Raw genomic sequence first — 12944 nt, forward strand, 5'->3', positions numbered from 1 at the left:
CCCCCCCCCCCCCCCCCCCGCCCCCCCCCCCCCCCCCCCCCGCCCCGTGCCTGGCTGGGCGCTCTGGTCCCCCCCTCCTCCACGCGTCTTGGCCTTCAGTGTCCGTGTGGGGTTCGGCTGCGTGGGACCTGCCCTCTGGGGTGTGCTGGGTCTCCTGGTCACTTTGTCACACTGACCCCGGCCTGAGCCTCGGGGCTGACCCCTGCCCATCGCCGCCCTGCTCGCAGACCTGCTGGACCCTGACTGGTGCCGTCCCACCTCCTCACAGAGGCCCAGCCCACCTGAACCCCCACGCACCTGGGGCGCGGGTTCCCGACCTCTCTTGCTGTGTCCTTGGGGCGTCTTCTAGTCCCTCCTTGGTTACAGGCTGCACCCTGGAGATGAGAAGCTGTGCGCTCCTCGGCTGGGTCTGCCTGATCCCCAGGGTCACCCCCACAGAGCAGGGGCCAGACTCTGGGAGCCTCTGGCAAGTGTGGCCTCGGGGTCAAGGACATTCCCAAGAGGGGCAGGGGCGGGCCACCTCAGCCCAGAAGGTGCTAAAGTGTTCCTACTTGGCGTCCACCGGGGAGGGGGCCGGGGAGGGGCCGCATCGTGGTTCTTTCCCCCGTGTCTCCAGGTTGGGGGCTTCAGGACCTTTGGGGACCGGGGAGCCACACGGAGCCTGCCTCTACCCACTGCCCGGGATGGCAGTCTGGCAGCTGGCAGGGACCAGCCCTCTGTGTCCCCACCTCGGGGTCTGCACATTTGCCGTCCCTGTGGCCCCCGGGTTGTGACCAAGGGGACTGATACCTGACTTCGGAGATGCCATCATCACCAGGGACCGGGTTCCAGCCCGAGGTGCTGTGTCCTCTGCCGGTGGGGGGGGGGGGGGGGGGGGGGGTGCTGGCCTGCTCTCCTTGCTAAGAAACACGAGCCAGATCTGTGGTGTGTGGTTCCCGTGGACGGTCGCCACGGCCAGCCGGTCTCGGGCGTGTGGTGCCGCCGTTGGCCGACCCCCAGGGCCAGACGGAGCCCGCGGCTGCCTCCGAAGGTGTCTCTAGCACAGAACTCGTTCCGCGGTGCAGCCGTGCTCCGGCACCCCAAGCGGGAGGGACAGGAGGGCAGCCGTGTTTACCGTGTGCTCACACTGCTGGGGTGGGGGCAGCAGGAGCCCCAGGGGGCCCACGTGGCCCCCATTTCTCCCCTGGGCGTGTCTTCAGGCCTTCAGCACTGACCTTGGGAAACCGCACGCATCCAGGAGACATGGGCAGGCCGGGAGCAGAGGAACCTCAGAGCCGTGTCCCTCGGGGAGGGTTTCAACAGGGCGGGGAAGGCACAGCCAGTAACACGCCAGGGGTCCCACACCCTCGGCGCCGGCCCAGACGTCGAACTGTCGGGACGGGTGATGGCAGCCCTTCCTTCCGTCACCTTTCATTCCTGTCACAGAAAGTTGCCTCCACGCTACTGCGCACAGGCATTTGCACACGTGTGCACACACGCACTCACAGCCCACACTCGTGTGCACAGAAGCACATACACGCACACGGCTCCCAGGACACATGTGTGCACGTACGCAGGCATGTGTGCTCACAGGTAGAACTCAGGCTCTCCACAGCCCCGGGGGTGGGGAGGTGGCTCACTCAGAGGACGGGTGCCCTCCTGCGTGCAGGAGGCGTGGGCAGCCCGCCACCCAGGGAGTGGGACGCGGGCCCTGGTGTGAGCACCCGTAAGGGAACCCCATCTGGTTGCAGTCCCCGTCCCAGGAGGAAGGGCGTCAGCCGCTCAGAAGCTTGGGGCCAAGGCTCGGCCCCCGGCCCCTGGGCACAGAGGGCTCCACGTTGCAGAGCCCAGGGCTGCTTGGGACCCCTGGTGACTCTGCCCCGGCTCGCATCGGGGGGGCCGGGGGGGCCCAGGGGCGGGGGGGGGGGGGGGGCGTCTGAGGGGTGGGCAGTGGGGGGCCCCAGCCCAGCAAGGGGTTGTGGTCACAACGCAGTCACACGGGCCTGTGGTGGCCACTGGGGCCCCTACAAGGGGGCAGGTGCGGGCAGGGCCCGTGCCCGGGTAGGCTTGCTGGTCACCTTGGGAGGGTGTGGCAGGGGCATCGTGCCTCGTCCCTGGAAGGGGAGGTGGATGGTGTCCCGGGCGGGGTCGTGGGGTCCCAAGGGAAGGCTGCAGGGTTAGAGGACGCCGGGAGGTCCCAAGGAGACCGCTTGGATCTGCTTTTCTTTGGCCTCGTGACGAGGGTGGTCTTGGGCGGGACGTGCACGTCCTGATCGATGGGGTCTGGGGTCACACTTGTTCCAAGTGGCAGCCGTGGCAGAAGCGTCCTCGCCTCGTGGGAGCCACGGATGCGGAGCCACAGCCGCTGACTGGTGGAGGAGATCCCGCTCTGTTTGCAGGCGGTTGCCATGGCTCTGCGGGCGGTGGCGCCAGCCCGGGTATCTGCAGGCTTTGTTTAGGTCCTGTTGCCACGGCAGCGCTTGTTTGTTTTGATGTTACTATGTGTTAAATTTTAAACAAATTTCTTGCGGCTCCACTCCAGGTCTCGACTGAACGCTATTGTTACCAAGACAAAGCCTTCTGGCACCCTCTCCGCCCCGAGGGGCAGACCTCGGTGGGTCTGAAATACTAATTACTCCAGACTCTGTGTGCCCAGCACGAATAGCACCCTGACAGCCCCGCGTGGGGCGCCTGGACGACAGCGTCGCCTCAGTTCTGCCCGTGTGCTCGCGTGGGGTGCAGGTGGCGGGCCCGGCCTGAGGGGGGCAGAGGGCGGCCTCCTGGCCCATGCACGCGCCTATTTTGGGGTTGCTGTGTGTTCAGAGTGAGGGGCCGTGTTTCCTGCAACATGATGCTGGCGTCTGGGTCTCAGGTTAGGAGGAAGCACCTTGGCGGGGCTCCCTGGGGCCTGTCGGCCACTGACCGGCTCCATTCTTGCCACACACCCCGTGGCCCCAGCCGGGACATGGCCACGGCCCGGACGTGGTGGGACTTGTCCGAGGCAGGAAGCGGGAATAACAGAGCTGAGGCTTCCCCACAGAACACAGTCCAGATGCTGCCCGCCGCCGGTCCACCACGATTGTGGGGCGGGGGCGTCCACCGGAGGTCCGGGGGAGGTTGGCAGGGCCCCGTGTGTGCGGGCACATCCCAGAGACACCAGGGACGGGGGCTCCCCTGTGCCGGGTCTGCCCAGGGCCCACGCTGTCCAGGCAGGGGGCGAGTGAGCGTGGGCATTCGGGGTCAGCGGCGGGGTCAGGACGGCCACGTGGCTGAGGCCTTCTCTGTGGGGGCCCTCTCCTGGCCCGAGGCCACGCAGGGCCTCCGCGGTGGGCAGCCTGGTGCGTCTGGAATCGGGGAGTTGCTGGCCCTTGGCCCCTCGCTGGGTTGATGCGGATGCTGGGTCTCAGCACACCTTTTGTCCTTTTAAGGTGACCTTCCCCAAATGCTCAGAAATGGTTTCAGTGACCTCAGTGGGTCTGTTTCATAGCCCATCCCCTGCCATAGCCACGATGGCAATTAGGGGTGCAGGTCGTGGGCGGGGGGGTGGTGGCTGGAGCCCCCAGGGACCCCGCCCCTGCCCCTCACAGGGCAAGCCCAGCCCCAGGCTCCTGCATGAAGCAAGCACGCTACGGTGGCTTTTACCTACTTGGCGGGGAAGAGTCGGGGCCACAACTGCCCCTTCAGGCAGATCGGGGCCTCCCCGCGGCCCCTACGGACCCACAGCGTCGTGGTCGTGCCCGGGCCCTGATAGGCGGGTTGGTCAGCGGCACTGGGGAGCCCTGGGCAGGAGCAGGGCGGCCGCCGTCTGCCAGGAAGGTCTGGCTGCGACTGGTCCTCCTTTCTTTGTTGTTTATTTTTTTTAAGAGAGAGCGAGAGCAAGCGAACGCAGGGGAGGGGCAGAGAGAGAGGACAGAGGGTCGGTAGCAGGCTCCGAGCTGTCAGCACAGAGCCCGAAGCCGGGCTCGGACTCGTGTACCGTTGAGACCGTGACCTGAGCTGAAGCCAGACACTTGACAGAGCCCCCCAGGCACCCCACCGGCGGTCCTCCTTGGGCACAGCGTGCAGTTGGAGCCGCTGGTCTGGCCTGGGAGCTGCCCCAGGTCAGGCATGACGTGAGGGCACCGCTACGTCACAGCCACAATGACAGCTCCCCCAGGAGCCTCCCACTCCTGCCAGCCCAAAGGAATTCCCCACAGGCCCCTCCTTCTCACTGAGCCTCATCAGAGCCTTAAGTGGCCCCTCGACACCCCACTTCCTGCCTGCGCTGTCACCCTGGCCAGCCAGGCTGCCCTCTGGACAGTCTCCTAGGGCCCTGGCTTTGCTGCGGGGGGGGGGGGGGGGGGGGGGGGCGGGGGGGGGGGGGGCTTCCTCCCACCCGCGCGGCAAGTTCTCCGTAATGACCCAGCATGCTGCCTCCCACCTCTTGGAGAGGTGTCCCTGGGAGTGCCATCGGTCCTGAATCATGGAGGTGCTGGCACGTTTTGGTCTGAAGCCCGGGAGCCTTCCTGCTGTTGGCCCTGGAGGGACATACGCCTGTCTCTGGAGGGCTGCCCTGGCCCCCGCCAGCCCCAGTGTCCCCGGGTGACCTTTGGCACTGGCAGGGTTCAGCCCCCTGCCCACCCTGAGTTGGGTCTGGAGGCCCGGGGGACACAGGGCTTGGGAAGCAAAGTGAAACCCCAGCTCACGGGGCCTTGTGTGTGATCAGTGACCCCATTCCTGCTGGGCGGGCCTGCAGGCAGGGCACCGGCCAGCCCGGCCTGGAGCCGGGAGAGGGGGTTTCAGGGTGGGGACACCCTCCAGTTCTGTGGACTCTGGAGAACAGGCTCACTCTGTGTCCAGAGAGCAGTGTAATGTGATCAGTGTCCCTGGGGAAGAGACGGGCATTGTCATTCTAGAACTTGCTGCGCATGGCTCTCTGCAGCAGGGTGCCGGGTCCCCTGGGGAGAACTCCCTGCTGGGCAGTCACGGTGGGGACACTTGGGGACACCCGGCCCGGCCAGGTGGAGCGGGAGAGTCGGCCTTAGGCCCGTGTCCACCAGCTCTGAATGTGGCCCTCTGATGGGAGCCCCCGTCAGCCTTCCCCCCCACCCCCAGCTCAAGTGACTCACACTGGTGGCGCCTGGTGCCGCGGTGCCCAGAGAGGGCTGCGTGCTCCGGCGGCCAGTCCCGGGGCTGGCCGTCAGGCCTGGCATCCACATGCCACCCGGGCAGGGCGTGAATAGGAGACAGGAGTGCCTTTGACGGCCCAGGACAAACAAACAGGGCCTCGGCCCGGCAGCAGGGCAGGGATCTCCGTGCGGGGCGGCTGCTGTGAGAAGCTCGCTGCCCAGGAAGGTTTCCCCAGAGGCTGGGGGGGGGGGGGGTGTCGAGACCAACTGCTGCGGGGGCAGAGCCCACTGCCCTGCCCACCACTGGGTCTGAGGAATCCCTGCACCCACCAGGCCACCAGCCCCTGCTGTGCGGTCGTGGTCGGGACCAGCACCCGAGGACAGAAGGGGCGTCTGTGTTGAGTGCAGGCCCCGTGGGGGCTCAGGCTTCCCAGCCCCGCTCCCCGACTGCGGGCTGTGTCCCGTGTCTTCCGACGGGCACGTCAAGTGCCTCTGAGTCCCTGCGTGTGGCGTCCAGCTGTTCACTGCTGAAGGACACCTGACTACGTGGTTCACGCGGGACTGCGGTGCGTCTGTCCTGCGTCGAGCCCAGACGTGGGGGCTCAGAGCCGTAACTGCCCAACCGCCTCCCCGGGTGGACGCCACGTCGGAGTGCCCGGCTGACCACATCCTCCCGGTGCGGCCATTTCACCGGCTTCAGCCACGCTGGCCGTCCGGCCCGGTAGGACTCGCCATGTGGGGTGGCGCTCTGTGTGCTCTGCCCTGGCCACCCAGGGGTCTTCCTGGACAGTGTCCGGTTCGGGTATTTGCCCCGTTTTCTATGTGGGATCCTCCCTGTTAAGTTTGAAACACTTTCTCTTTCAGGTGTCTGTTTGCACGTGTTTTCTCCCCATCTGTGGCTCGTCTCGTATTCCTCGGAACAGCATCTTTTCAAGGGCGTGGGGTTTTAAATTTCGGTGCATTCCAATTCCTTGTTTCTTTTATGGACTTTTTTGGTGTTGTTTCTAAGAAATCTTTGCTTCACCCAAGGTCACAAAGTTTTTCTCTTAGGTATTCTTCCCGAAGTTTATAGTTCTAGGCTTTGTGCTGAACTTAGGACGATGGCCCGTTTTGAGTGAGTCTCTGTAGGCACTTCGAGGCACAGGACAGGGCTGGGTCCCCGCTGTACCAGCACCAGCTGTTTAGAGACGGGCCTTTCTCTGCCGAGCTGCCTTTCTTTGCTCTTCCGTGGAAACCCTCGTGTGGGTCTGTCCTTGTGCCTTCGTGGTTATTGTGGCTGTTCTGGGCCGTCCCACTCAGGCCTCTGCACCCACAGGGTGTCCCTGCATGGCAAGAAGCCGCCCCCACAGGACCTCTTGTTCTAAAACCCTGACGACTCACTCCATGGATTAGCAGGAGAGATCCAAAGTGGTAAAAATGGTTTTTAGTAAAAATTATAAAACGTGCACAGTTTAGAATCTTCCTGAAATTTTGTGAGTGGCCTGCGGCAGGGAACGAATAGGGCTGCATCTGCCCCTAGCCCCCTTGTGCCCCTTAGGCAGGCGGCTTTCAGGTGGGGGCAGTGGGGGTCCTGGGAGGAGGGACGGGCCCTGGGACCACCTTGCTGGGCGTATTGGCGAGGCAGCCGCCCGACCCCGTCCCTGTGTGATGACAGGGACGTCGGGCCACGGTGGCCCCAGGCAGGATTCGGCCTCTGTGTGGTTCAGATGGGATGAGCGTCTTGACCTGACTTTTTCCCTCCTGCTCTGAGTGGACGCCACACACGCCCCATTTTAGACCCAGACAACAGCTTTGTTTTAATGTCCAGTTGTTCATAAAGGATGTGGTTCCTTTAAGCTTTTTTCCAAGACAATTTATATTTGCTGCCGTTGCCCATGGCGACCGACTGTTGGGCATAAACAGTGCACACCAGGGTGGGGGAGGGGCATATTCTGTATTTTAACGTTAGACTTGATTTCTGCTGTGGGAGAGAGGTGGGGGTTCCCCAAGGCCACTGGGCCCCCACCAGGTTCCTGGGTAGGGATCCCCTGATGTCACTGATCCCTGGGTGGGGGCAGGGTTACCCCGATGTCACTGGGTGCCCAGAGGCAGGGGCCCCCCGATGTCACCAGGTCCCTGGGAGGTAGTCTCCCGATGTCATCAGGTCCCTGGGCAGGGCCAGGGTTTCCCCAATGTCACCTGGTCCCCGGGCAGGGGTCTCCTGATGCCACCAGGTCCCTGGGAAGGGGTCCCCTGACATCACCTGGTCCCCGGATGTCAGCAGGTTCTGGGGGCACTACTTGGTGGGGCTGTGCGTTACGGAGGGGAGTGGCCCTGGCCCGGGCCCTGAGCGCTCTCCTCCCTCAGAGGGAAATCCTGCCGGACCATCACATTCGAGCAGTTCAAGGAGGCGCTTGAAGAGCTCTCCAAGAAGAGATTCAAAGACAAGAGCAGCGAGGAGGCCGTCCGCGAGGTGCACAGGCTCATCGAGGGCAAGGCCCCCATCATCTCAGGGGTGACGGTGAGCATGGCTAGCAGGGACTCCCCGGAGGGCAGCAGCCCGTGGGGTCTGGGGTGGGACAGCGGACGTGTTACTCCCTGGGGGTGTGCCGACCCAGCTGCCGACGGCCTCACGCGCTCACTTGGCCCCTTGCGCTCACACGGGCGCGCCCCATTCTCTCCCTCTACAGAAGGCCATCTCGTCGCCCACTGTGTCCCGGCTCACGGACACGACCAAGTTCACGGGCTCCCACAAGGAACGCTTCGACCCATCAGGCAAGGGCAAGGGCAAGGCGGGCCGTGTGGACCTGGTGGACGAGTCGGGCTACGTACCGGGCTATAAGCACGCGGGCACCTATGACCAGAAGGTGCAGGGTGGCAAGTAGCCAGCCCAGGAGCAGCCCTTCCCGCGGCGGCCCGCGCCACCTCACACTTCATTACATTCCCTTGCTCCCTGGGGCAGAACTCAAGGCTGGGGCCCCGGGGGCCGCGGGGGCGGCAGTCAGGCCTCCCCCTGCCTGGGGCCTGGCATGCTTCTCTCTGACCCCCCAGTGGGGCCCCGAAATCACTGACCGTTTCTAACACACCTGCCTCGTCCAGTGCTGGCCGACAACAAATGGCCTTTTTCAGAGCGTCTCCTGGGACCAGACCACACTAGCTACCTGCCTCGCAGGCGAAAAGGCCATTTTAAAGGGGCCGGTGGGCCACAAGGGGTGAGTGGGACAGACCCTGTCAGAAGGTGGCCACCTGCTGAACTGCAAACCCCTCCCTGGAACCTCGAGGGCGGCACAAGCTAACGCACTAACCAGCAGCACCAAGACGACAGAAGTGAGCTGCTAACAGGACATCAGGAAGGTGTGGGGAGGTGGGACAGGTGCTTGCATGTGCACACTCACACATACCCACATGTGTGTGCCTGCAATACGCACATGCTCGCACACGCACACGCACACACACACACGCACACACGTCGTGGAGCCGGAGGAAGGTGAGCCAGTGGAAGGGGCTCCTCAGTGGACCAGAGGAACACGGTCTGAAGTTGTCAAAATGGAAGCCAAGGACAAGACCGTTCGCTTTATTGTGTTTTCCTAAGAAGAAACTGGAAACGTATTTGTTCCCAGAATGGGTCAGCGAAGACAGAATACCGTTTCTGCCCCTTTCTCTCCTGCCGTTTGTGTCTCTAGGCCAGGAGACCCTGCCGGCCGAGGCTTCCCGTGCAGTCGCTTTGCTGGCACGATGCCGTCTTCTGTCCGGGGCCCCACTCTGCACTCAGGGCCTCCGGGCTGTGGGTCCCCGTGGCTGCTCCCTGTTCGCCGTTCAGGTTCGTGGTTCAGTCTCTGCATGAGTCTTCCCTAACCTCTCCCAACCCCTGCAAATGCAGAAAACCACACGACAGAGGCAGGCCCACAAAGGGCCCCGAGGCCAGCAGCATTTGTTGGCATTTGGTTTCTCCGTGAGGCTGGACAGGGGACCCGAGCATTGGGACTCTTGTCACAGTGGCTTCATGGGGACATGTCCCCTTGCAGAAGTGCCACCAAGCCTGGCGAGTGACTGGTGGGGCCGTGTGGTCCTGGCGCTGGTCCTGGGAAAAGCCCACGGGAGCCTCAGGGAAATGCTTCTTGGAGCCCGTCCACCCTGGCCCCTGTTCTGTGTCCGTGGCAGCTGGCTGGTTGGGGGCACTCCCTGGCGCACAGCACAGGCGGTTGAAATAAAGACCGGCACCGGGGTGGCACACGCACCCGCCTCCCTGTGCCCAAAGGGCATGCTGGTCGTCGCTAGGGCTAGGGATGGTCCCTCGTCTGTGCGGTGGGGCTCGGGGCTCGAGCTCCCATCCAGCATGGCCCCTCTGAAGGGATGTGGTCCTCCCCCTCGCCCCCACGGTGGGGCCTCGCCAGCAGCTTCCTCCCGAGGTTCTGAGACTTCCCGGTGCGTAAAATCGGAGATGGTTACAGGCCTTGAGTCACCTGCGCTCACTGCAGTCTCTAGTTTCTACCTTGGCGACCCTGAGCTGCCCGGCCAGGCCTCTCCACCCCATGGTGGGGGAAGGTGGAGAAACCAAGGACTGAGCGCTGGAGGAGGGACAAGCAAGCAGGACACAGGACCCCCCGGCTGCACCGCGGTGAGGATCTGGAGGCAAGGGGAGGACGTGGGAAACGTTGGAAGGCGACTCTGAACACGACAAATGTTTCTCAACAACGAGCAGGTCACAAACACGACCTCCTCCCAGACCCTCTTGGGCACCATGTTGGGGAGCACCGTCTGAGGCGGTGGGGCTCCGCCTCCTGCCATTAAACACCCGGGTCCCCACTAGCACAGCCATGACACAGCGTGGACACTGGAGTCCGGCAGGACCTTGGCTCCCACAGTGTGCATGCCCCAGTGAGCAGAGGGACGAGGGTCCCCGTGCCACAGCCTGTACCGGGAACGCATAGCCCCCCTTCCACCGGCCCTTCTCAGCCCCCCTCACTCACCCCCAGGAGGCCATCTGCTGTGCCAGAGCGGAGTCTCCAGGCAGAACAGCCTCCCCAGGGCCACCCTGGGAGACTGGGGTCTGAGCAAGAGAAACCACCCGTCTGCCTGCCCACGGGGACCCCTGCTGTCACGCCCTCCCCAGAGCAGCCCTCTTCCTAGCGGAAGGCACCAGTGCCGCAGGCCGGTGGAGCTGAGTGCTCACTTGTGACCAGCGCTTCCCAGCGTGCTCCTGACTGTTCTCGCAGCACCTTCCCGTGGGGTCTGTGAATGGGACCCCTTGGCGGTCCACCCCGTCCCACAGCAGGGAGGTCCGGTTGGCCACACGGGGGCTACAGTCTCCCCTGCCTCCCCCGCCCAACCCCAAAGCCTCTTCGGACGGCGCCCGTCCCCAAAGCCCGGACGGACGTTCCCTCAGTCGGGAAGGAGGGGGAGGTAGCAAAGACTCCATCACGAGACTTCAGCGCTCTCCATTCCATCAGCTTAAAATCATCTGCTAAACGTGTCGCCGCACGTGTGTGGCCCCCGCACACAGAACACGCACGCACACGCATGCTCCTCCATCGGGGTCTGAACGCGGAGAACACACAGGCAGGGTGTGTGTCTTTGCTGCACGTTATATGCAATGCCAGTTAGCTTCTACTAACCGCGGTTACCCAGAAATCCAGCGTCTATCTGTGAGCGAGAGACTGCACAGCACGAGGAGACAGGACGCGTTCTGCCAGGGAGGGCAGGGCTGGCAGCATCTGAGTGTCAGGAGAACTGGAGGAGGGTGCTTAACACTGATCACACCAGAACACTTATTTATTTCTATTTAACGTGATAGGATAGGCAACTGGGCGGCGGTAACAGTCAGCTTTACCAAGATGAAGTTCAAATCATGTAAGTTTAGGATGTTATCGCAGAAGATACATATTTATACTGGAGTATTTTCACACCTCTAGTGTCCCCAGTCCTACGTTTGCGGCAGATGAAAATCACGGCCGATGCGAGAGGCCGGGGAACGGTGCGCGCAGGCGGCTCGAGGGCACCGCTTCCTGTTGGTGTGGCTCTGCGTCCGCGTCCCCGTGCTCGGCGCTCAGGACAGGCCGCGGGCGTCCCTCTGGCTGCTCGGTGGACAGGGCCTGCGGCGGCGGGCTCGTGCCCCCACCCCAGACCGCCTCTGTGAATAGTTTTCTGGCGCCCGGCTGTGCCCGTGTGCTCAGTGGGGCAGGACGTGTGGCTGCTTTTGCGCTACGTCGCGTGGTGGTGGTAGGAGGGGACACCTAAGATTTTCACCATCTGGCCCTTTACGGGAAAAGCATGTGCTGGCCCTGCCCTGGGGACCCAGCCCAGCTCTCTCCATACACAAGCTGGCTGCTCCCCCATCCCGCAGCCCACGCCACATGGGACGCCCCGTCGTCACCTGTTCCGTGCAGGCCAGGTTGACAATTCAGCTGTACTGTGAAGTTACCAATAGGCTAGAATGTCCTTAAAACACTGACCCCGAACAGCTCCCCTCCACTGATTGACTACTGAACACTGTGGAACCTGGTGGTTCAGGGTATGGCCTCTGTCCCTGGGCATGTGGAGGGCATGGCCCCAGGTGGGCTGGGCACTGGCCACCCTGAGCTTCGAGAGGTTTTTTTCTCTCCCTCTAGACTCTTGAAAACCCAAACCAAGCCAAACACAAAGGAAACCCGCACAACTTAAAAGAAACTTGAAAGGGATCGTATACTACTAGTTTGTACTAAGTTTTTTTCAGGAAAGGGAAGTAAATTTATATATATATGCAATATATTTTTACACTGTTTTGTTACCATTAGGGAGTCCTGAGTGTATCACTTTATCAGTGTGATGGTGAAGAGTAGAGTCGACGTCTTGGGTGTTCTGACTCAGAAAGGCACGTCTGCTGGCGTCTCAAAGCTGCACTCAACCAGGGATACGTATGGGATCGGGGTGGCCCTCCTCTCCCTCCCAGAGCGTGAGGCACGGTGTCCCCGGTCAGAGCTGACCTGCAAGGCCTGACCTGCAAACCTGTAGCGAAACAGCTCGTGTCTGTCTGCATACTGCTCCTCCTGTGTTCGCTGTTAACATTGTGTGTCAAATTGGTAAAGTGATAAATAAAGGTGTTGAAATGTGGATCTGTTGTCCTCAAGGTGCACCACCTACACCAGCAGTCACACACAGGCACTGATATCTAACAGGACGGGCTGTGGGAGGGGATGTGGGAGGGACGGGAGCCACAGCTCACAGGGTCTCACGTCACCTCCCCGCAGGGAGGAGACTTTTGCTTCCTCATTTAGACGGGATGACTCCTGCCTCGTAGTCCCAGGCTCGTTCCAATCTCGCCCTGGTGCAGCCCCGGGTGGGGGCCCCGACATAGCAATGATGTCCTCGAGTAAGTACCAACATGAAATCCTCTGTGAAATAGTTTTCAAAACTGAAGATAAAGGCATTCATTCTAAGACCACAACAGGGAAAACTGCACCAGCAGACATTAAAAGTAAGTCTAATTGCAGCAAGAACATGACCACAGACAGAATGTCTGCAGGGAAGTGGCTCAAAAAATAGGCAGTAAGTAACCATACAAAAACCCTGTAAATAAATGCTTTCTGTGGGCAAAAATATTTCACTAAAATACTCGAACACTGGGGCGCCTGGGTGGCCCAGTCAGTTAAGTGTCCGACTCTTTATTTCAGCTCAGGTCGTGATCCCGCAGTTTGTGAGTTCTAGCCCAGAGTGAGGCTCTGTGCTGGGGGTGGAGCCTACTTGGTTGGGATTCGCTCTCTCTCTGTCCTTCTCTCTCAAAAACAAAACAAAACAAAAACACTAAAGCAAAAACCAAAAACCAAAAACCCCTTAAAAACCATCACATGGAAGCCGAAGGGTGCCCAGGGAGGTACATGCTCATGGCTCCCGTACACTACC

The 12944-nt window shown here is 62.1% G+C and overlaps 1 protein-coding gene across 1 annotated transcript; it reads left to right on the top strand.

Moving 5' to 3' along the window:
* The first annotated feature begins 2944 nt into the window (after positions 1-2944).
* Positions 2945-12155, top strand: TPPP (tubulin polymerization promoting protein). Its single transcript, XM_049648933.1, has 5 exons — positions 2945-3095; positions 3189-3317; positions 6895-7060; positions 7434-7587; positions 7757-12155. Exons 1-5 carry the CDS (start codon positions 2945-2947, stop codon positions 7949-7951), a joined length of 795 nt encoding a protein of 264 aa, XP_049504890.1. The 3' UTR covers positions 7952-12155.
* Positions 12156-12944: the final 789 nt, after the last annotated feature.

The sequence above is a fragment of the Panthera uncia genome, assembly GCF_023721935.1.
Source record: "Panthera uncia isolate 11264 chromosome A1 unlocalized genomic scaffold, Puncia_PCG_1.0 HiC_scaffold_17, whole genome shotgun sequence".
NCBI lineage: Eukaryota > Metazoa > Chordata > Mammalia > Carnivora > Felidae > Panthera > Panthera uncia.

Bases quoted from the DNA above. Each gene is read 5' to 3' on its own strand.
- TPPP (XM_049648933.1), top strand. From the start codon at position 2,945: ATGGCCACGGCCCGGACGTGGTGGGACTTGTCCGAGGCAGGAAGCGGG. The intron at 3,318-6,894 runs GTGCGTCTGGAA...TTTAATGTCCAG, and splicing joins CCTCCGCGGTGGGCAGCCTG to TTGTTCATAAAGGATGTGGT. The intron at 7,061-7,433 runs GTGGGGGTTCCC...CTCCTCCCTCAG, and splicing joins ATTTCTGCTGTGGGAGAGAG to AGGGAAATCCTGCCGGACCA.